At 36.4% G+C, this 26167-nt stretch overlaps 3 protein-coding genes across 9 annotated transcripts in view; 1 reads left to right on the top strand and 2 right to left on the bottom strand.

The window, feature by feature from the left end:
• The window catches only part of LOC124338019 (potassium voltage-gated channel protein Shaker-like), a 35402-nt gene extending 19181 nt beyond the window's left edge, over positions 1 to 16221 (bottom strand). Inside the window, exon 1 of one of the 7 annotated variants that reach the window (XM_046792045.1) lies at positions 15437 to 16221. In XM_046792045.1, coding sequence (XP_046648001.1) covers positions 15437 to 15549 — 113 coding nt within the window. In that variant the 5' untranslated portion in view covers positions 15550 to 16221. Of the gene's footprint in view, positions 1 to 576; positions 1584 to 6455; positions 7325 to 15436 lie in introns of those variants that run through there. The other 6 variants (XM_046792044.1, XM_046792043.1, XM_046792039.1 and 3 more) reach the window with 6 other exon arrangements.
• Positions 16222 to 19094: 2873 nt separating this feature from the next.
• LOC124338450 (U1 small nuclear ribonucleoprotein 70 kDa-like) lies at positions 19095 to 22759 on the top strand. Its single transcript, XM_046792524.1, has 11 exons — positions 19095 to 19327; positions 19799 to 19916; positions 19986 to 20050; positions 20189 to 20251; positions 20313 to 20394; positions 21328 to 21408; positions 21612 to 21897; positions 21953 to 22126; positions 22186 to 22350; positions 22407 to 22477; positions 22540 to 22759. Exons 1-11 carry the CDS (start codon positions 19184 to 19186, stop codon positions 22641 to 22643), a joined length of 1353 nt encoding a protein of 450 aa, XP_046648480.1. The 5' UTR covers positions 19095 to 19183; the 3' UTR covers positions 22644 to 22759.
• Positions 22743 to 24450, bottom strand: LOC124338451 (hsp90 co-chaperone Cdc37-like). Its single transcript, XM_046792525.1, has 6 exons — positions 24293 to 24450; positions 24006 to 24139; positions 23773 to 23937; positions 23307 to 23687; positions 23044 to 23233; positions 22743 to 22979 (listed from the first exon to the last, which is right to left on the bottom strand). Exons 1-6 carry the CDS (start codon positions 24323 to 24325, stop codon positions 22809 to 22811), a joined length of 1074 nt encoding a protein of 357 aa, XP_046648481.1. The 5' UTR covers positions 24326 to 24450; the 3' UTR covers positions 22743 to 22808.
• Between the last annotated feature and the right edge of the window lie 1717 nt (positions 24451 to 26167).

Raw genomic sequence — 26167 nt, 5'->3', positions numbered from 1 at the left:
TGCCAGAAAGTGTCTGTATGTGCCTTCTTCCCATTTTTTTTAGCTTCTGTTTCCTCGCCACTGTCATACATCTAAATATAACCTAAGGCAAGCTGTGGCTTGATTGCATCTCCTCAAGTCACAGTCCTGGACTGCGGTCGAAGCTTTCAAAGCGAAAATAACTGTTTCGGCTTTCAACTTCTGTTTGGAAGCTATAGAGTTGAAAGGCTTGACTGTGGAAAGCATAGAGTATTAGTTTTTGAATCGTTTCCAGTACTGTGAAAATTTGGCCACGTTTGACTACTGGTTGTTTGTATTTGGGCTGACGAGGCGCGTTCTATGTACGTGTGACTCTCGGCACGAATCCAAAATACCAATCCGTCCCATCCTGACTCTCGTTCCATATAGTTGTACAACAGTTCCCCACATAACAGGTGGATTAGCTCGTGGATGACGCGGTACATTGTTAGAGAAGCAAGCCAAAACATTCATGGACTATTTTCTTTTCTCTTTATTTTGATAAGACTTTATTCAGTTGTTTATAGACCTGACATAGAAGTAATCTATTAATATGAAATATTAGATTAAGAGACTTACCCGCCAACCATAATAAAAGCCTGCATTGCGACGACAGTGACGGCCAAAACGTGGGGCAAGGGGGCCAATAGCTACGCCCTTGAGATTCGAAGGCAAAAGTCGGTGCCAACAGCAACGACTTTCACTTGCAGATTTAGCACTATGATCATATTGATGTCGAATTCTAACGCACAATTAAAAGGGGTGGACGAAAATGAAGCTGTGACGTAGCTCGTGCGCGTATTTTTTATAACAGAATAAAACAAAGAGGGAAAGAAATACGGCACAGATGCAGCAGACAGTAGGACTGCTCCGCCTCTGGTTGTACCGTATTGACGGTTTCTCCAACCAGACGGGTTGGCGCGACGACTATCAGTCCAAGTGTTAGACAGAGTGAGAACACAAAACTAGCTTGGGAGCCGATGCTGCTGCTGCATTCTTTTGTTCAACTGTCACCTTATACATCATCCGACAGCTAGTCTGACGTAACCGAAAGTGTCACGAAACCTAACCTCGATCAGCATGGTAAAATGGCACAGCACTCACAAACACATAGGCACATAGATACACGGGGCACTTAGATGTAGTGGCTTGGTCAGGTCGATAGTTTTGCCACCTTTTACACCATGTGCTGTTGTGACCCGACTTGCCTCAATGGCAGCCTCAGAAATACTGCCATCTCTGACAATCGTTTCGCCTCAACGACACACCTCCGCGCTCCGGCGCGGTCTAGCTCGCTGTGTGTGTACCGAGTAGAAGAACATCACATAAATACAACGAAAGTCTGAAAAAACCAAATGATCGTAGGGAATGAGAAATAAATGTAATTCCACCAATGTAGTTTGACTTTTTTTTAAACTGTAGTATGTTGATCTCGTTTTTTTCTTTTAATATAACGTGATGCGGGGAAGGGGAAATGGTTTCGCCATTAATACTCCCACTGTCTAATAGATAAACTGATGCTGGAGTTTCACTTCTTTTTCGCCTTCCCTCCACCCCACCCCTGAAAACCAGCCGAAATAAGAAAAAGGAAATAAATCTACAACTTTACCCTGTCAATCTTTATGAAAGAGCGACGGATTGAGGATCGGGAAACTGCAACTTGCCGGTTGGAACAGCACGAAGCAGGGATACGACTGACGAGACCTATTCACATAGCGCCATTGCTCCTGCTCTAGACCCCAGTTGGGTGGTGTTCTACCGCCCTAGTCTGCTATTCGACACATGCCCAGAAGGAAGCAAGTGGCTGTGGGCAGCACACTTGCTCAAACAAACACACAAACCATACTAGAATCGCGCATACAAGTTGCAATCGTTGTACACACTCCCGCTTTATCGCCCAGTGTTCCTATTTGATCAGTTTAAAATTGTATTGCTTAGTAGTGAAAAGGTAAAAACCTTTCCTTTCTCATCTCTGACTACTTTTGGATTCCAAAAAATGCTAATACTACCATACAAGAACAACATTAATGAGTCACAAATTTGATTTTTTTATTCTGAACAATATACTAAATATATCAAACGGACATTGTTATAAGGAATCCTTAATACAACTTTAAGTCAATGTCGTATTGGTCTTAGTCATGTCCTTGATGTAAGGCAATTATGGTAACGTTGCAGTAAATATAACATCAGAATGGATATTCAAAGATCAATTCCTTTGCTTTGAACACACGTTTTCCGATTCCAACATGAATACTTTAAATGCGCTAGGGATTTTCAAACCATGACCGAGTTGAAGTACATTAGACTGAAAACTACTTATTTTTTTTTGTCCTGAAGCTCTGGACCTAAAGTGAAAGCGAGGCTAAATATAAGCGGCCGGACAACAGTGATGGACCAAAGAGGTGCGAAACGTCACACTATGCACGTGTAATGGAAGTCGGTTTAAACGAGAAAAGAACCGACCCGAAGCGACGCCTTCGTTCCTGTTGTCACCCGATTCCAAAAATACGATAATACTATGAAAGAGTTCTACAGTGTGAACAGTATAGCCATATCCAATCCTTTTCTAAGTAATTAGGAGTACATAGCTACAAAAGTTGACCTAAAAAAGGACAACGTTTTATCATAAACTTGGTAATTGTTGTCTAAAAATATGAACCACAGAAAAGATCATAAGAACATAAAACAAGAAACAGTAACAATTGTTTCACGTCAATCCCGAAAACCCTCAGTAGTGGGTCGTAATCGGCTTTGATAAAAAACAAATGATTTTGTTAAATTGGTTACTATTAACAGTCGCTCCACGGCCTACGAAAGCTGTGTTCTCAAACATCAATAACGATCGTTTGGACCAACCTTGTATCTAAGGGTCTCTTATGCTTGGAAAGTTGGAAAACTAGAGCGCTACACCATCTAACGACACAAATGCTAACTTTTCGATGACCCTGTGATTAGTAGGCAAGCTAATGGTGAAACAATGCATTTCCCTTCACACTAATTTCACTAGCACTTCTTTTTCAGTTAATTAGTGGCCAAATTTATCAAAATTAATTTCAATATATAGATGAAAAGCGCATTTAACTGACTTGAGTCCCGACTTTTTTGTGGAATAATATATGGACGTGGAATATCATAGTCTCGTTCATGATAGATTAAACTTATTAATATGTATGTCGGAATTATATTTCTCCCAGAAAGAGCACTTCAATGTTAAACCAAGTAGATTATTGAAATTTTGAAAATGAAACAATATGGACCAATTTATATTGTTTTCGGACTTATAGTCGCTCTAGATAATTTTTCGATAGACTTCTAGTAACTTAAAGTAATACGTCCATACGCGTCCGTTGCAGGATCTCGCATACCTTACCTTTGAGGATCAAGGGACGTGGCTCGGATCCATATCTTTTTGTCAAACGGAGTTACGGTAGCCCTATTGATCAGTCTTGATGTTTTCAACAGTAAAGTGATAACTTGTCTCTACTATAGTATCGTGATTTACACCTTAAATTAAAGACGAAAGTAATAAATTAAAAATACGCGCAGTAATGATTACCATATTAAAAAGTTATCAGAAAAAAGACCTATGCTCGTCATATGAACTAAGAATGCGTTTGTATTCTATCACATGATATGTGGGAATTGTTCGAAAATGAAATTTTTGAAATCAAACTACTATACATTATAAAGAACGCTTTCATTGTAAATTCTTGTACTCTTAGATCTGGTATTAGTAATTTCTAGGACATAATTATAACCTGGTTAAGAGTTCAACAATAAGGGATAGGGATACCTAGAAAATTTTACAACCAACAATGTAAAAAAATGTACGCCATATTTTTCACTTGAAGTGTTATGAAATAAAAATAAATAGGACTGATAATAGGAGCGTGATTCATGTTTTTCAATGGAAAAGAAGAGCGCTTTACGCTTCTGAACGGTCTGAACGATGCATAGGCAGAGTGTCTAAATCAATACTACTGCGCAGGAGCCGCAAACCAGTGTTGGTCCAGCATAGCAGTCTACAGGGTATCATATAAAAGATCGCTGTCTCCTTGATTCTTGGATGACAAATGTCAACATAACCCCAACAATTTTACCGTCATGAGGGATTCAATAATCGGCACCGAACGTTCGTGAGTGGAAACACGTTCTGTTTAATGTAATAGTTACAAATATAAAACATACATTATTTAGTTGTGGTAATTTCAGTTAAATTCGCAACCCCGATCCTTGTAATGATGTTGCCAGAACCAGGATTAGTGTTGAGCCGAATTGTAAAAAATTAATATACATGTTGCTTTTGATTTGATACAATGTGACGATTGATGTTGCGATGTGATAATGTCTTTAATCATGTTAACTTCGTACAGAGTTATCGCCAAATCGCTTACTACGAAGTTGGAAATTCTGTCTTATCATTTCTATAATCTTATAATTATGTAACTTGTACCCACTACAATAGTTGGATAGTCCTTACATTTTTATTACTATTTCCGTAATCAAACTGTTTTTGTCTTGCGCTGCTAACAAACTACACATTACTATCTATTTAATGTCAAGCGTATTGATTTCAAAGTGAGAAATTCTCCCATGGATGGATTCGTAGCCTGAATTCAAATAAAGAATAATGTTTAAACTTGTTTTAGTGTGATCTTGCGTTAAGCTGTGCCATGTAACCATTCCACAAGATGTCAGCAACGTTTCAGTTATTTTATACTGGGATTTATAAACAATAAGAACTTCAAACATAATAAAACATATAGTATCAAAGTTCAATTTAATTTGAAAAGAAAGTAATTTGAAGACAACACATGATTTTTTAAGCTTCGTTTATACAAACGTTCATATTCTATAACTCAACACTAGCCTACCCAAGAAAAATATTGGATACATGTATGTCACACTCTGAAATAAAAGACCAGACAGAATCTTTTTGAATGATCAACTTTGTTGTTTTTAGGAAAACCTAATCTCAACCAACAAATTCGAATTCCTACGCCCTGCTTTTTTTATTTCCTTGTTAAAATGTTTTTGACGGTGGGCTATATCATTAATACGGAAATGTTTGGAAATCTCCGTACCATTTTGTTTATCGATTAATATCTAGTCCCTCACGCATGCTGTGGACCAGTTCATAATATGGGGCAACTTGAGTTAAAAATAGAGAAGAAAGAGCAACTCTGTCTTGGTCTACTGTTGCTGAACTGGGAAATCGTGATGAATTCAGCGATTCGTCACCGCGTGATTCCCTGGAAAAAAATTTATCCGCACGTTTTTACTTTTATTCGATCTATAAAGTACTCAATACTATTTAAGGATATTGAAGCAGTCGTATCATACGCATATATCGAACGCCCTGTTTAATGCATTGGATTACTGCACATATCAGCAAGTAATTTACGATTATTTTAATTGTGGTCGATATTAATGTTATAATGGATTTTGTACCTGGGAAAGTAACTTCATGACATTCTTATGCAATGTTCATTACAGCATGTTGAATAATCTTATTTTTTTATATTAACGTGCACTGCTACCATTATTCATTTGCAATGGGTACAGCAGTACATCCAACAACTCACAACTGCTGCATCAAGTTCAGTTTTATTCTTTAGATTCACAGTTAGGATGATGCGCACGCGCATGTCTACAACAAGGTACCCGCAGTCCCAAATGTACACACAGAAGCGTATACAAAGACGAACTTATATATAAATTTCATATGTATTTATCTCTATACTTGTATAACTATATACACAATACAAATAAGGACGAAAATAGGAGGACGGTTATCTGTATAAGTTTGAGGGAGCTACCACAGTTGTTGTTTTTGTGTTAAAACACCAGTGGGGGATTCGCGTCCTTGCCTTGCTTTCCTTGCTAATAAAGTCTGCTCACCGCTGATGTTTTCTAGTGCTTTTTTACCTAAATGCGTGTACGGTTCTTTATGTGTTGCTAACATGCCAGTAGATAACTGCAACCCTGTTTGGGATTCGACTTGGCCGTCTTGATGACTAACACTTTTCTGTACACACTCGATTGACTATGCTATATGGTACTTTACGTGTACGCAGCGCTTGTGTGCGCCTCAGTGAGGTTAGTTCAGTTCAGTAGTGTGCACTATATATTCTATAGAGCTCTGTTCAGGAGGCACGAAGAGGGACTGAGGGAACACTGCAGCGATAACGTCGCCGTATGTCTGTCTGTGCGTGTGTGGGTGTGTGTGTGTAAAGCCACTGCGGCAAAAGATGCAGACGAGGATGGTCGAGAGACGGAATTACTATTCAACGAAAATGAAATGTCATCGTAACCGAAGGGGCTTTCCATAACAGACAGGTAGATTAAGATTGGTTTTTGACGCAATTATGATGACCACCCTTAAACCTTCCATTAAAACAAGAAGAGTGAAGCGGAAAAATAAACAAAGAGAAGAGAATGCAAAAATCACTTACCAACTGGATCCCATAGCGAAACATCCCTAGTAATGTTTACTTGAATGAAAAAATAGAGTATCCTGCCAATTTTAATGCCAGTTGCACACTATGAAAAATTATTGTTGGCATTTTATGAGATCATATGTTGTATGAAAGATCATTATCTAGACCACAGGATTTTTTATCGTCGTTGTATGAAATGTTGACACACAGCAGATTTGAACACTGAACTGAACGCACTATACGATATTGAAAGGATTTCGCACTTTTCAGTGAATGATTGCAGTCTTATTACTTTGCTGCGCCAACTTGATCTCCACACTCCCTCTTCTACCCTTCTACCCTCCAGACTCTTTCCACCTCTCTTTCACACCAATTCTCTGACACGTTCAACAACGAGACGGCTGTTGGCCCGCCAACGTTAAACAGCCACTACTTCTCCCCCTGCTGCCCCACTGCTCTACTGCAACGTCGCTATCGTCAGTCGCCGCCCGTCGGTCGTCGTCGCAGAGCAAAACTTACCCGATCGAACCGACACATACAGGCGTCAGGGAACGTGGCGTGGCAGCAAAGGAGAAGGGCGGAGCGCCGACTTGGACTAACCTGGGTAAGCACCAAGTAGTAAACGTAACGAGTGCAGTAGGGATCGTACAACTATATAATATTATAACCCTTCTAAATAGCAACGGAGGAACAAAATACAGAATTTTCTTACTTTATTTTTTGCATTGTTCGAAAAAGGACGAGAAGTTGACCTTTGTGTTTCTTCTTAGTAATAGTTAATATACCAGACGTATTGAATGTTAAAATCACCAGTAAACTTTTTTTTAAAGAAACCATCATAGTGTTATATTTTAAAAATCTTACAAGATAAATCTTCCATATCAAACAAAAGCTCTATCAAATAACTTAGGTTTATGGGCACAAGGCAATCCTTTTTGCATTATGCAATGAGTGAATTGAAAATCAAGTCAGTTATAAGGAGAATGAGCACAAAATATGACCGCAACAAATTTCGAGAAATTAATCCATTCATTGAAATTATTTTGTGAGTTGTTTTTGTACAATGGTGCCACTATACGTATAATTTGAATACTATCCGAGAAATTAAACTAGCCTCCTAGCGGAAGAAATAGACAACATAAGACCTCACAATGTTAGAATAAATGCTAAATGCCTATAAGCTATTGAACTGTGATAATGAATTATAATAGCTTAGCAGAGTTGGGAGGAACTTACAGAACGCTATTTTTTGCTCTACAAAAATAAACAAGAGTGCGATCTCCCCAATTCAGCAATGATGGCATCGACAAGGACACTTCTTTATGTGCGGAAACTGCGAAATAATCCTTACAAGAAAAATAGTTTTTCAAATCGTTTCCAGTTTTTCTTGGGGTTGTTGTAAACGTTGAAAATCTTTTGAATTTTCTAATAGTTTTGCATGATTCTTTTGCCATCCCGATTAAAAACCCAGACGGTGATCACAAACGTAATCTTATAGTATTTTTTATCCTATCTATAAGGGAAAGAAATTTTTTAAATTATTTATATTTATTTCGAATCGAAGGACAATTTTTATTATTTTTACTATCCTAACAAATTTTGATTGTAAAGCAGGGTTTATTTTTTTTTACTTGATTTTTTCTCTGAAGAATTACGGCACTATGTAAAATATTATTTTACATTTCTTTTTTTTTTCATTTTCTATCTATTTTTGCGGGGACGGGAAAATTACATGAACCCTTTTCTTCCCTTCCCTTCCACTCGCCCATGAAAAAAGTTATACACGTTCAATTATACTACATGAATATCACGTTAGATTTTTTAATTTTTTATTCTGGAGGTGGAAAAATTTCGCCTTTGTTATAGTAAGCAATATTTACCCTTCCTACGAAAATGAAACAAAAGAAAATGGTGAAAACACCGTGGGGTGGAATAGAAGGGGGGAAATAGTCTAAAATAATAAATCTTATTTTCAATTCAATATTCATTATATTAAGTGTTTTTCCAAAAATTTTAAAATTGAGTTTTTGAAAGACGAGGTGAAATAGGACGATTCGAGTGAAAGTCTGAAAGATTGGACAACCACCAAAAACACAATCTATTCTGCAGTTTGATTGAATTAAAAAAAAACATTTAAATTTTTTAATATTTATTTTCTTCTTTTGTCTAAAAACAATTTTTGAATTCCAGTGGGCCTAATAGTAGCACAAATTCAGAAATGAAAAGAGGGGTACTAGACAATTTGGGGTGACGCCATTAAAAAGAGGGTGTTTCCCCGACGGACCAGTTTCGTATTCCTCTTGCAGTCAAATTCCACCCCAGATTCCCCAGACGATAGTCCTCATAATAAATTGGTAAAAAAACATATACCATGGCAGAATTATTATTGTAATCAATAAAACAATGGACATTATCTAATATTAATTTTTTGTTCCTTTCTTGACTCGTAGAACAATACCAAATTATTGTTTAAAAATCCTCGAAAGAAAGCCGCATTTTTTATTTTTATTCTTTTCTTGGGAGTGACAAAAATTGGAAACTTTTTGAATATAATCATTTTTTGTAAACCATTGTTATAAAATCATTTGTCAAATTATGAACGCGTCCCAAGTACCCCCCCCCTCCCCTATGTAGATTGCAAGAACCACATACGTATAAAATTATTTATAATTGTCAGAGTGTTGGCAATTTGAAACAGGATTGACAACAAAAAACAGGATTCATTATTAATAAATAAATAAATGCCTGATAAGCATCTTCAGTTTGTTGAACAGATGTCCCGAGAATTTTACATAAGAAAACAAAAATTAAAACGCAGATATTTTTACGCCGAAACGAAATTGCAATACGGAATACGTAGTTTGTCAAAAGATCCCTCCGTCAGAACTTGAGGTTACATTAGGATATACGTATCGGTTAGAAAATGACGAAGAACTATAAAGCTCTGGGTGATATTTTACCTTTAAAAGTTTTGAAATATAGCCCAAATAGCCCCACAAAGTTTCTAAAAAATATGATAGATGGCTACAAGTTGCCTTCATGCTTAGCAATAGAGGCTATTCACCTCGCAGTTTCCCGAGTCAATTGTTTCGATATCCGCCATTTTGTGCTTTTGTTTTGGTTGTCTGTATCGGCTGAAAGGTTGTTTTCCAAATACAAAGTGGATTTTGTGTATCAGTGTGTTATTTTTTTAATTTTTTTTTTGTGTCAGTTAATTGCTATGCATCATGGTTAGTATGTGTAGCAATTTGTGTCTCCAGATCACATTCCTTGTATTTAAAAAAATGTTTTCCCCTGTTGTTTACTTTTTTCGCGACCGAATCTTCAGAGAATTGGCCCGAGGGAAGAAAAGGGAGAAAAGGAAAGTATGAAAAAGGGGGGACCCATACTTTCCTTTTCTCCCCTAATTTAATGTTGGGTTTACAGCAATATGTAACATGTTTTTATTCTGAAAATATTCCATACTGTAACAAAAATGTTCGATAATGCAGTTGAGTAGTAATTTTATTTCTGAAATTACTCAACTGAAACGAGGCAAAAGATTGTTACTTGTCAAAGTTGGCACGGGCTAGATGTGATGGTCCATAGACACTATCCATAGACACTACACTATCCGTACTTTTCTTAAGTTCCCAATCTAGCAAATGTTCTTCCACCTGTTGAACAACATCAGTTGAACTTTTGGTATTTCAAAAGAGCCTTGCAGTGAGCATGAGATTAGAAATTAAAAGACTTGTAGGTCTTATAAAGTAATTTCTCAATTTAGATTAATTGCTATAGAAGAGACCGGACTCATCTTGAAAACCGAAAAAAAAACAATTAAATACATTTTATAAATATGATTTTTTTTTAATTACCGTTGTTCCGCAAATCTCCACTACGGTGCGCTATGGTACCACCAATTCCCACAACGGTGCGCATTAGTTGAGAAGTCACACGACTTTTGGTTCTGCGGAACCATTGTAACTTTCAAAAGCTCAATATTTGTATTCATGTTATCTTCAACTGCGTAAAATTTCACGCAATTCATATTTTGCTTGATATAAAAGAAACAAAAAAAGTGTCACTAATCATTCCTCTACATACTCCATAGTCTGTCCAACGTAACATAGTTTAATTGTTTTGAAGTGGTGTAGTTTGGATGTAATGCGATTTTTAGCAGTATGGGGGCCAAATCGGACAGTTTAATTCAATGTGGGGAAAATGTTTTATTTACAGTTATAGCGTTAAGAATAAATATGAAAATTGGCTAATCTTTGCAAAAAACATTTTTCACCCCGTGTAACCAGGTGCAGTCGTCTGTCCAATTCCAATCCATTTCGTGAAAAAAAGTAGAAATAATAGATGTTATTTCTATAATTTAAGTTACATCGCTGGAAAAAAATCAAGAGGAGTGGGGAAGATTTCTGGTTGCATTTTATTAAAAAACACTTTCGCAAAGAGGAGGAGAGATATGGGGAAAAAACCGGAACTTTGCAAGGAGGATTCAGTCTCCTCTTTTTGACAAGATTTGAACACTGATATATTACCTATTTCCCGTTCAGAAGGTTTTCAATGTTTCGCTTTTTTTAGGGGGGGGGGGGAGGGGACAATTCAATAACCCCATTATTGGTGGAGTCTATCTGGTGAGAATAAAATTCAGAAACAATTATTTGTCATATCCTGGCCAGTTCTCCCCTAGTGTCATTTTTCTTAAATCCATTGCCATGTCCCAAGATTCTTATTTTACCATGTAGGATGTAGCACACATACGCTGTTAGATCATTTTAACAATATAAAGAACTATTTTAGAGAGTACGACTTCATCATGCACTCCCCTTTCACCCAACATTCAGAAAAAAAAACTAGTATTTATAAAAGCCAACGTCACCTAGGGGAGGGTGGGGTTATATAGTCCACATTAGGTACTATGTGAAAAGTGAAACAGCAAGTTAAAAAATATTTAATTTAGTTCTAAAATTCTAAAATTAATACATGATGTTGTTCATAAGTATCTACTTTATTCCCTAAAAAATTATTACTTCTGTACTTAAAGTTTTTTAGTTTTTTAATAAATAAGAAATGCCCTCTAAAATTCTTAAACAAACACAGGATTTTTTGGAAATTACTCAAAATTCCTAAATTTTAAAAGAAAAGTGAGATAGCAAAAGTGTAGGTATACCTTTTATCTTTAATCACCAAAAATAAAATTTTTTACTTTAAAAATGTGTTTTATAATTCAAGCTTTCCCAAAAGCGTTATTTGGGGGATATTTGGGACGAAACTGTGGGGTAAATTGGGACTAAAAGGGAGTCTGTAATGAGCGGAGCTTAGCTCAGTGGCAACCCTGAGAAAATAATAAATTTTAAACAATTTATTTTTTAAATTTAGCAATAACCTAAATACATAGCGAAAAACAAATACTAGGTGGCAAATATTATAATAGAATGATATTTTTTAAATTAATTTATAACAATATTTTAGTGCTAAATTTAGAGTGTTTCACCCTGTCCCATAAAAACCCCGAATTTCCACGCCCACTTTTTTTTCGCAACTTTTAAAATCGGTAGCGGGTAAACTAACAACTCTAAAATAAAATAAAAAATACTGGAGATAGAAAAAAGTGAGACAAGTACAATAAAACCTGTATTTTACAAATCAGATGATTAGAAAAGGCCCTACACGAGAAAAACCAAAATTGGTCCAAATAACCCCCACCCTCCCCTACATGGCACTTTAAAAAAATACCCCGATAATTGTGTTGAACCATTCCATACCATAATCTATGTACTGTAATGCGCGTATTCTGGCTGTACTGAAACGCATGTACCAGTAGCCCTTATGTCTGCGGGAGTCCCTATCTTTCTCTCTGATAGCCCTTCTCTCCGTTCCATCTTATAGCACTAGAACCCTACACTTTCCCCTTCTATAGATCAGCTCTCGTCTCCCTTATTTCCCTAAATGTAACGGGGCGCTATACAAACCGAGCTCCGTGCTACTACAGCATCTCGTCCCCATCACTAAAGTCGTCCCAATATTGCTGCCAACCTGTCGTCCCCAGCAATCCTTATATGCGGCCCGGCCTAGCTTTCGGGAATTCTTCTCGGAAGGCTAGGCCGACTTGGAATATATAAACCCGCAGTTTCCTTGTCAGACTGTGTATTTGGTGTGTACCAAAGTGACGTGTAGAACTGCTCGATCCCCCTCTGGGTAAGCGTGTACCCGTTAATAACTCTGTTATTAAATACAAACTAGTTCGGTCTAAGTGTCCTTTGTAAGTGTCCGTATGTATGAAAATAAAAATAAAAAAATAATTAAAATGTCATTTAAATACATGATATAATTTCATTTTTTCAATCCAAATATGTAAGTTTTAAATTAATAACGTCGTCCTGTTACTTAAATATCTAGTTAACGTTTCGGCTAAAAACTTAAATTTAAAAAAAAAAATGTCGTTTGGAAGTATCCAGCGTGTAGCGTGTAGCGTGTATCTAAACGTTACATTTCAGAAAAAAGCGAAAGCATTCAAGGCTTTACGTGACCATCTTGTGAAGCAAACCTTTCCTCGCCAATTGACGTGGAATGGTGTGGGAATCTTGTAAGAGGGACAATATTAATCACTGAATGTGATCATTCTAAACCACTTAGCACCTTATTATCAACTACAAATATTCTGAAAATATTTGTATTATCATCTGTTAAAATTTTAATGCTTTCATTTTTCTTTAGTAGTTTCTTTTCGGTAATTCTGAATTCTTCCCTTTCTCACAAATGCGTTGCATATTAAACACCTACCAGAACAAAGAATAGCGATTTTTCTAAAAATTAATTAATCCATTTATATTTCTTCCTCTTTCTTATTTCTGTCTCATTTTTTGCTGTTTATTTCATCCGATTTGATTTTTTTCCATTTTTCTACTTTATACTGTAATATTGAATTAAAAAACAAAAAGCCAGCACACACTATATAATTGTTCTAGCATCTTGTTTTCCGATGTCCCTTTTTTTTGTCAATATAGGTTCGATGTAAAATATTTATAACGGGAAGTTGTCAACTCGAAAAATATTCGTACACCCCCCATATTTTTAGTTAAAAAAAAAAAAAAAATGCGGAAAATTTAAAAATAAAAATGGGAAAAATATTTAAGAAAAAACGAAAATTCAATTCAAAAATTTAGCTTTTGGGTTTTTTCAAGATTTTCCACAAAATTTTCCAAGAATTTTTGGAATTTGTAAAAGAAAAACTAAGTGTTGTCCCAATTGATTTGTTTATTATCAATCTTGTTGGCAATCGAGTGCTGACCAGCAACATTAATGAAAAAATAAGGATTACTTCTTAAACCCTACCGCGGAAAACTAAAAAACATTTTAAACCCCTATATTTTAGTCCAAAAATAAAAAATAAAAAAAAATATTTAAAATACATTTATTTTTTATTTTTTATTCGTACACCCAAATAACAAGTCGATAACCCGATTTATAATTATTTTGTTTTTCTTCCTTTTTTATTCGTTTGAATTCCATGAAGAAGCTGAAGACAGTTTTTGATCGATGTGATTCTTTAAGGGAATAACGCTACTGTAGATAAGGCTGTATATCAGAGTAGAAATAAGTTTTCAGGTAGTCAACCGTAGTCAACAGCCAAGCCTCAACAGTGGGCTAATTTTGAAGCTGAAAAAAATCTTGAATGAAAACGCAGAGTTGTATTTTTGCATAAAAATTCTTTCGCTGCACGGTTCAAGTTACAAAATTGGAAAAAGTCGGATGTATAGATTGTAGTCAGGACAACCAACATCTGACTGAACATAGACTTAAAGCTGGCAGCCTTGCAAAACATAGTAACAGAAAGAGTGCCCCATGTTAGGAATTCTAGCAAAATAATCCAGCTACGGTTGTGTTTTACATAATATTAAATGATGCGGTTGTCAGTCATATCAGATTTGTTTCGTCTATATTGCCGAAGCAAATATAAAATTCCTTCGATTTTATTTATGAGACGCATACTGCACTTGCCCGACATTTGTTAATATGGTGATATAAATAGGCTATACAGTGTAGAGTAGAGAAACGCAATCAATGTTTCCCTTTAAGCATAGCGTCTATTAATGGAAACAACGGTATCCAAATGATGGAAAGATTTTAACTATGGTGAGGTTTATACACTGAATTCTTGGGTTCTTAATACACGAAATTCTCTCTATGCCTAGCTAATCTAACTCATTTAAAAGTGACAAGAGTAAAGGCTGCATAACGAATAGAAAAGGAAAAATGAGCGTGATTGTTTTTCCTGTTGAAACCTTGCTATCTGGTTCTCTCTTTTTTTATTTCTTGTCTGCGTGCGTGCTCGATCTTTTTTCGGGACCTTGTAGTTTTCGTACCGTACCTCTGAATCTGTTCGCAAGCCAAAAAAAGGATACGAGTATTTCAGAGACAGTCCTAAAATTAGCAGTTGCACTGGAAGGTGGAGGCGAGAAGAACCGAGGACATAACCACGCGTTTAAACGCACACACATGGGACAGGCGGGAAGTCTACCAAAAAGTCACCCAGAAACGAATGACTGAATCTAGATATAACCTATGATTAAAGCAATACTTTTTGTCCCTGGAACAGATTAAGGAACTCAATGATTCAATAGTTTATTTGCACTCTTCAGGTCACAACTTTGTTTTGTTTTCATTAGGCATTGTTTTGCACTTTTTTCAAGAATGCAGTTGAACTGTTATCTACGGGTTACTTATTAAACCATAAGTATCATTTATGAAACACTATGGACGTTATTGATTTTTCATTTTCCATGTGTTTGTCGTGTTGTTGTCAGAAGGAGAGGAGAAATATATGGTAAATTTCTGATTGCAGACATAATTTAATTGACTTATCACACATATCACTTTGTATTATACAGCTATAGTGTTAAAAAATTTTATAGTTTCCTAACTAAGCTATGAGTAGGTTAACATCTTCATTTGATCATTTAAACAGGAACGCAAATTTAAAATGATTAAGTGAAACCTTTTACCTTTCACTCGCCCGTCGACATATTAGGCCTGCTAACATCTTTGTTATTGGATTTTCCGACGTTGGAACTTTGGCACCTTGGGCGCTTCCGCCCATACCACCACTTTGCCACATGATGATGAGAATGACCTGTAGATTGATCTGTTTAATATTTCAACACGTCTTTGCGCCTTTTAATAAGGCGAAAGGTTGATCGAAGTCCATAACACTCACGCCTAGTATCATTCGGCATTGAAAACTAACCGCACAATGAAACACCACACCATTGTAGACCATTGAATCGAAGAAAAAGATTTAAACAAATCAATGGTGACGAAATTAAGGTAACAAATTTGATTCGTGAAAAATCGGTATGTCATGAAGCAATTTGAAAAAAAAAATCTAACAATAGAAAGTCCACAAGTCTATTGCTAACGCACCGGGTAGGAAATGAAAACACTTCTCCCGTCTACAGCTGCCAACAACCGACTAACGAAACCCTTTTCGTTTCTTCTTGTTCAACGATTTTCAAATCTCTTTAATCAGCTGCACGAGTTGGAATGGCTCTAAGGTATGGTGGAGTCTATATAGAGCTAGATACTAGATAAGAAAAAAACAAAGAAGTATGTTTTATTTCTATTTTTTTGTAAGTCATTTGGTGGTATTTTTTCGATTGAAGGAAATAAACATCGATATCGATAAATCTATATTCTATAGCAACTTTTGCAACAACGATAACGAAATTTTTTCTCCAACTTATCGAAAAAATCTGACTTTTAATAAAAATCCCGCAATTGTTTTTTTTTCTCTGGTGGACGATCCCGACCCCACCCCGCCCCCACCCTCACCCCCTAGCGAGCTATTCATAAACGCCATCTTCATAAGAAACTGTAGCTTTTTCTCCTAGTTCTAGAGGCATCTTCTGCGCCATCCAAACAGAAATTTTCGATTGTTAGATGCGTAGGTAGGAACTGGGAAGAATCGTATTAACAAAGGAAATTATATTTCTACAAGTTATCCTTAACTGATATAAGGGCATTGCACGATGTATACTCAAAGTCTAAGGAAGTGAAAAAAATAAAACAATAAAATAACGGTACAGTGGTTCTGACAGCAGTCCCTGACTCCCTGGCTAATCATCCAGGGGTAGTGAGTAGTTCTACATAAAAACTGAGCAAATTCAAAATTGAATACAATAAATAAACTTTTTAATGAATTCTTAGTAGTAAATTAGGTAATCGAATTTGTATGAGGAAATCAGCAGACAGTTATTACAATTTAGAGTAGCCCCCGGAAGGAGAATTCCTGCAGACTACAGGGCAATGACGATGCCAATGGTGAGAATCTGTGACCTGTGCATATTTTTGGCATTCACTTCTTTTTGCTTCCTCTCTTGTATCGTATCAACTATCAAGCTGTAAAATAGAAAAAAAAAAACAGTGATATGCACGACTTGGCTGCACCGAGAGTTGGATAGGTTTGTCAATGTCAAAGGACGTTTGGTTTTCGGAATATATGCAACCCATGATGCAACCTAGATAGTTGTCTGTTGCCTCCTATAAGCAGACTCTGCTCCATTTATATTGTAGAAATTGAAAAAAAAATCACCGTTAGGGGGTTTAATGTGTTGAATCAGAATGCAGCTCAAATTTTTGAATATTCCCACCAAACTGCTATCAAGTTTTAGGCTACATCATAATTCTATCTATCAAATAAGGCATGCATGAACATCACAGATTCATTCTGAATTTACGATATGTCGGTTAACTAATTCCAATTATAGGTTTTACTCAATTTAATTGTGAAAATAATTTTTTTCTTAATTTGATAAAGTACAAGCAACATTTAATATTTACATATATGTGGTGGAATGCTTGAAAGACTGCATGTCATCATTTAATGCAAAGTGATTGTCTGGTGTTCTTACCATTTATATGACATCTGAAAAATGTGTTTTTCTTTTGGCACAGCTGACAGATTACGGCATTACGCCCATATAGAATAGATATTCCAGAATATTTATTCCTTTTTTTATCGGGTCAGTAGGGGAACCAAAGTAGCTGTTCCGTTTTAGGACACACAGCTAGGGTTTTGTCCTTGACGCACCAGAGGTGCTTTCTTCGTTTTAGACTTCACACATTCTTCCGATCACACTGCATGATTTCTTGAGCAAAGCCTATAGAAAATTCGAAAAATTGCACTGACAAATCCGCTGGGGCCGACATGTATTAGCAACTGGCGTTTTGGTGTAGCGGAATTGTGGATAATATATCCAAATTATTCAGTTTAGGAGGTTTTCCCATCTAGGTATCTCGGGCAATCTGCCTTAGTAGAACTATGGAAACATGTTCACAGATTGTATGGTTCCATTTTTGGGTTTATTTTTGTGGGCGGACCGGCGGAGTGCTTGCGGTCACGTGATGATGGAAACTCGATTCAGAATCATGTCGTGTGTATCAGACTTTGCCGCGTTTTGTTTGTTTATTTTTTTGCATGTGCTAACGATAAAAAGGCCTATCCTTAAGCTGAGTTAAGCATGAAGGACGAAACAGTATGAGTTTTTTGGCGCAAAAAATTTAGCTAACTAAAGTAAAATTTTGTTATGGTCTTAAAGTAGAGAGCTAGAGACACCGTCTCAACTTTCAGACGATACCCTCTCAACTTTCAGACGATAAATACATCAAGATTAAAGACATTCCTAAGAAACCATTAATTTCAATTAATTCAATAATTGAATTCTACGCCATCAAGAGGCCAAATAATATCGAACAGTTTTTTTTACTTTGTTTTGGTTTGTCTGCAAGTAGAAGTTGAAATCCAAGCTGATTTTTGAAAACCACAATAACATTAACCGAACTTAACCGCATCAGCAATGTATTTAAGAAAAGGCCGAAAAGGCTTTGTAAGAAAGAAAAGAACTAATTTATTTATTTACCAATATTTGGGACTTGGATGTAATTGAAAGATGCTGTACAACTTGAATCTTTTGAGATGCAGTAATGAAATAAATCTTACCGTATAAAATATGTTTACCATATATTAAACCTTGTCAAAAATACACGTAGAAATTCCCCCTTAGTCTCATTTGAAACCTAATTATGTCTATTTTTATGTAGTATTTATAGTTTTTTTTCCTTAAAGAGCATTAATTTAAATGTTATAAGTTACCTACTACCTACTTACTAGACTCCACTTTCAAGAAATTTAATGAAAAATATCAGCGCCAAACCCATTAGAATCCAATAAGCAATAAGCAACAAGCAAACTAAAGGGCCGGGGGTCTAGTATTACGATTATAATATTTAAAACAATATAAAAAGTAAAAACTGATACAAATTGGTTGGGGCCAAAACGCTGTTTTTGACTGTAGTGACTATTTACTTTTATATATGTCTGATTCTGATCTGGTATTGATTCGTCTGCTTTTTTAAATTTAGTTTTATTTCTAGTTGCCAAATATATATTTTGTTGCTAGCCTATTTACGGCTCAAAAAAAATTTATGAAATTGGTCAGATAAATTAGAAATGACAAAATCCCGCTGTTTTTCCTAAAATCTCAATCCCATCTCATCCCACAATACCCGTTTTTTAAAACGGGTATTTTCAATTTTAAAAACTTGAAAATTTCAAAAGTGGGAAAATCCCACCAAAGACCAAAGTGGCAGCCCTGCCGAGCAATAGATAGACAGTAATGGACTAATGGCCGACAGCTAAGACGCTCGACCGAGAAGCTTTTTGAAAGGTCCATGCTCATTGAAATATTTGTGAAATGACGCAGTTTTTGCCTCCAAATCTTTTGGCTCTTTTTGCGCCACGCGATCCCCCTCCATTTTTACCACCACCTGATAAATTGACTCATGAAAAAAAAAGAACGCCATACATTGGTATAGCGCAGTATACAAATCTGTTTGAGGTTAGTATTTGATTCCATTAAAAATTAAAAATTGATATAGTAGTCAAGGTAAGTATTGCAATTTGATCTAATTTGATTGATTTGGGAAGTAATGTATGTCTTAATTTACTAATGCACGGGTCCCAATCCCAATTTATGGAACAGTTTTGGTTCGTTTATTCATTCTCCTCTAGATGTGTCGATGAGAATCCCAAGTTTTCATGTGTGACATGTGAGATGCAAAATATTTTGTGAAAATGTTGTGAAAGTGTCTTAATTTTCTGGAAGCACAGTGTTTCCAGCTGAGCCTTTTTATCAGGTTGACAATTTAATGTTAGCATATGTCTGAGGGGTGTAAAGTAGTCATTGTTTCACAAAGTTTTAAATGAGAGATGTGGAACGAAACATTGCATACTAGAAGCATTCTGATGAACTAAGTACTGAGCTTTCAAACATAACAAAATTTTTAATATCATTTTATATTCTTAACAGGATCCTAAAGATACACCCCCTCCTACGCGAGCAGAAACACGGGATGAACGGCGCGAAAGAAAACGTCGCGAAAAGGCAGAACAAGTTGCCTATAAACTTGAACAGGAAATTGCAATGTGTAAGTTCTAATTTTTGGTGTGTTTCTACAATTTCTTTTATCAATTTCCCTTTTCTCTGGCATTCATAGGGGATCCACACAGTAATGGTGTTTCTACCATGGACCCCTTCAAAACGCTGTTCGTTGCTCGCATTGTAAGTGTCAATACTCATACTATAATTTTTTTTTCTCATCACTTTTATTTTATTTCGAGCTTAATGAATAATGAGTGCTAAGTTATAACTAGTAATCCGCATGAATGAAACGATAATTCTTGAAACATTTTCTCTCAGAATTTTGATACTTCGGAATCTAAATTGCGCAGGGAGTTTGAAGTGTACGGAGTTGTTCGGAAGGTAACTTACAAGCACCATGTGAAATTTAATCACACGCTTACCACGCTTTTTAATGTTACAGATTGTGTTGGTGCATGACAAGAGGACTAGTAAGCCACGCGGTTATGCATTCATCGAGTATGAACATGAGCGAGACATGCATTGTAAGTATTTCTTTTCTATTATACCTAAGTCGTGTGGTAACTGAGGGTAGTGGGCTAATTAGTAAGGCCTGCGATAGCTTTCACTGTTCAATTAATCGTCGCACCACCAATTTGTATGATGATGAAAGGGGTGGGGGTGAGGTGGGGAAAATCTGTGATTGATTTGTACCTTAAAGTTTTCCTATATTTCATTTTGTCGTTTCCGGTCACAGTCGCGGCCTCCGACTATTTGGACGGTCATGTGGCCTTTGTCGCTTTTTGTCTCTTGATGCTAGGTTTGTATGGTCAATTGGTAAGGTTTCGTTTGGTTAAAGTTAAACCAAAATCCCTTTGAAATCGACTGCAGGTTCAAATTAGCTTCAAAGAAAGTATCTTTTCGTTTTCACCCTCCCTTCCCCTTGATGGTAGTAAGTATCCTGGTAAGTCGGTTACTAGGCTTTCTAGCGCCACTAAAAATTAGGGCCATTTCAATTCGATCAGATTCTTCGAGTGCTGCTGCGCGTTAAGAGGATTCACAGGTAAAGATGGGGACAGCTTGAAGAGGGAATGGATCTGCTTCTGTGATTGGCAACATTTGATCGCTTATTAATAGATCTGGATGTTACGTGAACATAGCCGTAATCTGGTAAACGGCCGTGGCGTTGGTTTTTTATGCATTTTCCAAGTGTTATGATTGGTCATACTTGAAATCATTGCATTTTTCGTTATTTGTTAATTCACGGTAAATATTTTTCGAAATTGCTGGGAGGGGTAGGTAATGGAGATCCTTCGGTAGGTGATATTAGGTTTGTGATACTAATTGTTGGAACTCTCCTTCTCCATGTTATACACGCTGAATTTTTCGTCTTCTCTGCCTGCTGTACTACCCGTATTTACGATTTGTTCGTTTTGCCGACGGCGCCGAAATACTGGTTTGTTGTTTTAAAATACCAGCTGCGTACAAACACGCCGACGGAAAGAAAATAGACGGCCGCAGAGTTCTTGTAGACGTAGAAAGGGCAAGGACTGTCAAAGGTAATTATTTTAATTAAATAAGTTTTATGTTTATAGTTTGCTGCCCTTTTTTTCGAAGGCAAATTTTAAAATTTGTTTTGAAAATCCATAGGTTTTTTATTTTGATTAATCAGTGTAAATAAGTGCACAAAATTTTTTTCTTCTTGTTAGATATTATAATCATGCCGCCATGGTTTCTAAGTACCTAAACTATTGCATTCCAGGTTGGCTTCCTCGCCGTTTGGGTGGAGGCTTGGGTGGGACTCGTCGTGGAGGACCAGATGTAAACGTAAAACATTCAGGACGAGAGGACAACGAGCGCGAAAGGCAACGCTATTTGGATCGCGAAAGAGAAAGAGAACGTGGTGTGCCTGAGCGTGGTGAACGGGATAGGGGTCAAGAGAGGGAAAGGGAGAGAGAACGGGATAGAGATCGGGGGGTAGATCGTGAAAAGGAACGTGATAAAGAAAGGGATGGTAGAGATCGTGACCGTCGCCGAAGATCAAGAAGGTAATTACAAGCTGCCCTAGTATGGTAATGCATGCTAAATTTTTTATTTTATTAGCCGTGAAAGAAAACGCATTCGGAGGAGTGAAGACAGAGGTGACGTTTCGGTGAGTGCCTCCGAAAACAATGGCCCTGCTACATCAGGTGATGAACGCCGTAAAGATAAAGAGCGGGATAAAGAAAGGAGAAGGTCGCGATCTCGGGATCATGAGAGAAGAAAACGTTCGCGAAGGTAAAACCATTTCCCTTTCTTTTTATTCTACCGTCACGAAACTAACGGTTTTTATGAAGTCGCGATAGGAAAAGAACCAGACGTAACGATGGACATGTCGAAAATTTGGGAGGTTCTGAGGGTGCTGGTCAAGTCGCTTCTGGCGATGAGCGTCGCAAAGAAAAAGATCGAGTTAAAGACAAGAACAAGGATCGCCGGGAACGTCGCGATCGTTACAAGGATAAGTAAGCAATCAAATTATCGAATTCAACTTCAGAATTTAATGAATAATTTTTCACAGGGAACGAGAGCGTAGGGACTATGTTCGGGAGGATGGTGAACAGGTGCGAGTGAAGGAAGAACCGCCTGATGGTATTGGAATTAGCTGTTAATGAAAAATATCTATTACTAATTTGTGGAATTGAAATTTGCAGATTATGACTATACGGCCCAACAATATGATGGCTATAATCAATATGATCCTGACAACATTAAATACGAAGTGGAAGAGTCGCAATTCCAGACTGAAGAATACTAGCGTATGTTTTTATAGCAGTAACTTGTCTGTTCTTAAGGCTTTTTAACTTTACAATTTTAAAGTGAGGTGAGTATGAAACTGGAGGTAAAACGTCAAATACACGTTATTCAAAAGCCCCAGTGTATTAATTCATTATTTATGAATATAATAATCCAAACTAGTATTTTAATTTTCTGCAACATTTTCTGCAATATTTCCAGCAACATTTCCGTCGGGTACCCACAATCCGGAGTCAACACATCTTTTCATATGAAACCGTGCTTCTTCTTCAGGTAGTGTTGAAATTGCTTGTTGAAGAAGCTCAATGTTTTGTTTTTCAAAACAATCCTTAAGAACCTACACAACAAAACACATGATTCATATATGTGGAAGGAACTTTATGTGTCTTGCTCAATTATACCTCCGGTAAACTTTCAAATACTTCAACGGGATCCAACCCTCCAGGACCAAGTCGTTTTTTCTTTTCTTCCTCCTCAGCTTCGGCAATTGCAGCTTCTATTTTCTCTTTTGCCCGCCGTTGTATACGGTCTTTGAAAGCTACAAGTTCGTCTTCAAATCCTTTACGATACTCAACATCTGCGATTTGAATTCTAAAAGAGAAAAAATAGTAAACAATTCATTTAGTTATAGCTACATAAAGGACAACTTAATATAAAGATAAACCTTGAAAAGAATGAAGACACACATGATCTTGGATCTCTGTTAAGGTGCCTGGATAATTCAAGAATGAATTGCATGCAAATGCACTGATGGGCAACATGTTCCATTAAACTTGTTTTCTCTTCCATTTCTAAATTAATACACCAAATCACGAGATAGTTTGCTGTTTCTTCACAAACCAGCTCTGGATTTTCTTGAAGGAAACGCTTACTATCATCATACTTTTGTAGCATTCCATATGCCTTCAGATTTTTCTCATGTTTCTTGAAAAATTCACGTGTTTTGATTTCTTTCTCCTCTTCAGTGAGCTCTTTCACTTTTTTGGGTTGGTCAACATTGACCACAGTTTTTGAAAATCCAGGTTGACTAATTGTATCTACATTCCTAAAAAAAATATGCAAAAAAACCACAATTAAACTTTGAAATTAGACATCACATTAGGATATATTGAAGTGAATCTTTTAAATACCATGGCATCAACTTTTCCTTTTTTTTCATTTGTTCTTCATGATCTTCGAGTTCAATTTTTTTCGATTCTAATTCACTCAATTGCTTTTTCAAATCTGTCACATCAATACCTTCTTTCATCACCTGTTCATACTTACTTTTAACTTCTTTTAGTTTGGCAGTGTTCCTTTGTTAGAAAAGTTTGATTTAATGTAAACTTTAACAAAAACATTAAAGCTAGTTATTTAGCATTACTCATTTTTTGCTTTGAGAAACAGAGCTTTTTCTTGTTCCATTTCCTTCATTTTTTCTAATCTAGCTTCGTGTCGCCATTTGAACAGAGAAGGCGTGTCAACGTTAGGATGTGTATCATCCTCATCGTCAGATATCTGTAAAGTATTATGAAGTACGTGAGTGTTTAAATGAAACATATAAATAACGAATACTTCGATTAAATACTATACTGACAATAAATAGAAGGTTAGAGAACCCGCAAAAATATGGTAAAATAACAACACAACATTTTTGAAGCAACAATTTACCTCGATATTTTTCCATTTGCTGTAGTCTACCATTTTATTCGCGATAAAGTTAAGAACTTACTGGAAAAGTGGAAAGTGACAGATTATCTAAACGCTAACACTACGAATCTACGATTGTAGACTCGACAGAGTGGTGGCAGAAAACTGAACCTTTGCCTAAGTGATAACTCCAAAGAGGTACACCCCTCTGGCGATGGGTGGAGCTTGTTCCTGAATGGACTAAAGCAACTTCGTCTCTACTAAGGCCATTTTAGCTAAAAAAAGGGGGGTTTTAGTTTTAGGAAAAATGAACATTATTGACACATTACACACTATTTACATAATAAAACCCGGACAAAATCGTAGCGTGGGATCTTAAAGAAATGAACCATTAAACATTTATATAAGGGAAATAGGGGTCTTAATTCAAAAAATTTATTCATTATAAACTGATACTTATTTTATTAATAAAAAATGTCGTGACGATTGCAATCGTTCGATCGTGCGATCACGACCACGGTAAATTTTTAGCGATCGCGATCCAAACTGAAAAACGCGACCGGGATCGGAATTGCAGGCCAGAAATCGCTCGATCAGATTTGCGATCGTCGCTATCTTTAATTAATAAAAAAACCCTTTTTTTAAATAGCACCACCAATAAATTATTGTTTTTATTTTTATATAAAAAATTATTGTTATACATTAAAGTTTATAAAGTTTCAGTGATTAAATGTATTTTTGCAAATTGCTTTGTGCTTTGTCTTGATTCTTGAAAACGTTGGTAATCATTTCCCCTTGCCATCTAGCGGCGATCGCAAAAAAGATCACGACCTTGACATGATGTTTGTTTCTGTTAATCGGGCCGGGCTCGCGGTAAAAAAAAAATATCGGCCACAACACTGTTGATAAAAATGTGTTACAAATTTTTTACATTTTCGTTAACATTTATTATTTTAGAATTAATTTAACAGCGCGACAAAATGTTCGAGGCTTCGAGCCGTGTTTAACACGGAGTTTATGGCGGTTACCATAAACTTAAAATAAATCATTAAAAGACAATTAAAGTAATTCGAATAATACTAAAAGTAATTTTTTGTGTAAACTAATAGCGCTTATTTGTGAATGACGGTTTTTGTGAGAAGTTGATTTTTTGCGTGCTAAACTTCTTTCTATATCTGTTGCTGTGACTTCACATGTTGCGTAGTCAGCATCGCGCAGTACTCTGTTTTCACCTGGGAGTAACTCCCTTTTGAGTCCTCCTTCAAATGCATTCTTTTTTTCCTTCGAATGTCGTTTCTTTTGAGAGTCATATCTTCATTTGTACTATGGAAAAAAGCATTCCGTTGTAGGCTTTAACAAATCATGTTTCTAAACGTGGGCGAAATTCTCTTACTCGTTCGTTAGCTTTTTGTTCAATTTCAGACAGTTCGTTCTTAAAAAATTGATTCTCAGATGGGTCCTTAAATGGTTCTATGATTAAATCTTTCCATTCATTGTATCCAGTAACGGGTTCTGGGTTTTCAGGTTGGCTAAATGTTCCTGGAATGGCAGAGCTAATTTTTTGAATTGTTCAGAAAAATAACGTTTTATCTGTTCTTTAAAATCGACTCTCTCGAAATAGGGAATCTTTTCTCTGAGAGGTCTAGATGTTTTTTAGTCCTTCATCGGGTGAGTAGGGTTGGGACCGAAGCGTCTGTTGCGTTTTGGTACAAAATCACTAAGGTGTCAACCCTGACGCACGGCAACGTCCATTACGCGTCGTATGCAAAATCCCCAAGTCTTATCTCTCTCTCTCTATTATCTCGTCACCCTTTCACCCACCTACTCAACTTTGAAGTTGGGTGGGTGGGTGGTTTTTGACGAGGGCTGGGTCGTCGGGCTTCGTCTCCAATCCAA

The sequence above is a fragment of the Daphnia pulicaria genome, chromosome 4 (genome assembly GCF_021234035.1).
Source record: "Daphnia pulicaria isolate SC F1-1A chromosome 4, SC_F0-13Bv2, whole genome shotgun sequence".
In the NCBI taxonomy this organism is placed as follows: Eukaryota; Metazoa; Arthropoda; class Branchiopoda; order Diplostraca; family Daphniidae; genus Daphnia; species Daphnia pulicaria.
This window is presented reverse-complemented; position numbering and strand designations above follow the sequence as displayed.

What these genes read in the sequence shown, in the direction of transcription:
- LOC124338451 (XM_046792525.1), bottom strand. Translation starts at nt 24,325, where the DNA reads ATGGTAGACTACAGCAAATGGAAAAATATCGAG. An exon ending in AAGGAAAAGTTGATGCCATG is followed by an intron (nt 23,688 to 23,772) that starts GTATTTAAAAGA and finishes TATTTTTTTTAG; the next exon opens with GAATGTAGATACAATTAGTC. An exon ending in GTGTCTTCATTCTTTTCAAG is followed by an intron (nt 23,234 to 23,306) that starts GTTTATCTTTAT and finishes TTTCTCTTTTAG; the next exon opens with AATTCAAATCGCAGATGTTG.
- LOC124338450 (XM_046792524.1), top strand. Translation starts at nt 19,184, where the DNA reads ATGACGCAGTTTTTGCCTCCAAATCTTTTGGCTCTTTTTGCGCCACGC. An exon ending in TGAACAGGAAATTGCAATGT is followed by an intron (nt 19,917 to 19,985) that starts GTAAGTTCTAAT and finishes TGGCATTCATAG; the next exon opens with GGGATCCACACAGTAATGGT. An exon ending in GAAGGAAGAACCGCCTGATG is followed by an intron (nt 22,478 to 22,539) that starts GTATTGGAATTA and finishes TGAAATTTGCAG; the next exon opens with ATTATGACTATACGGCCCAA.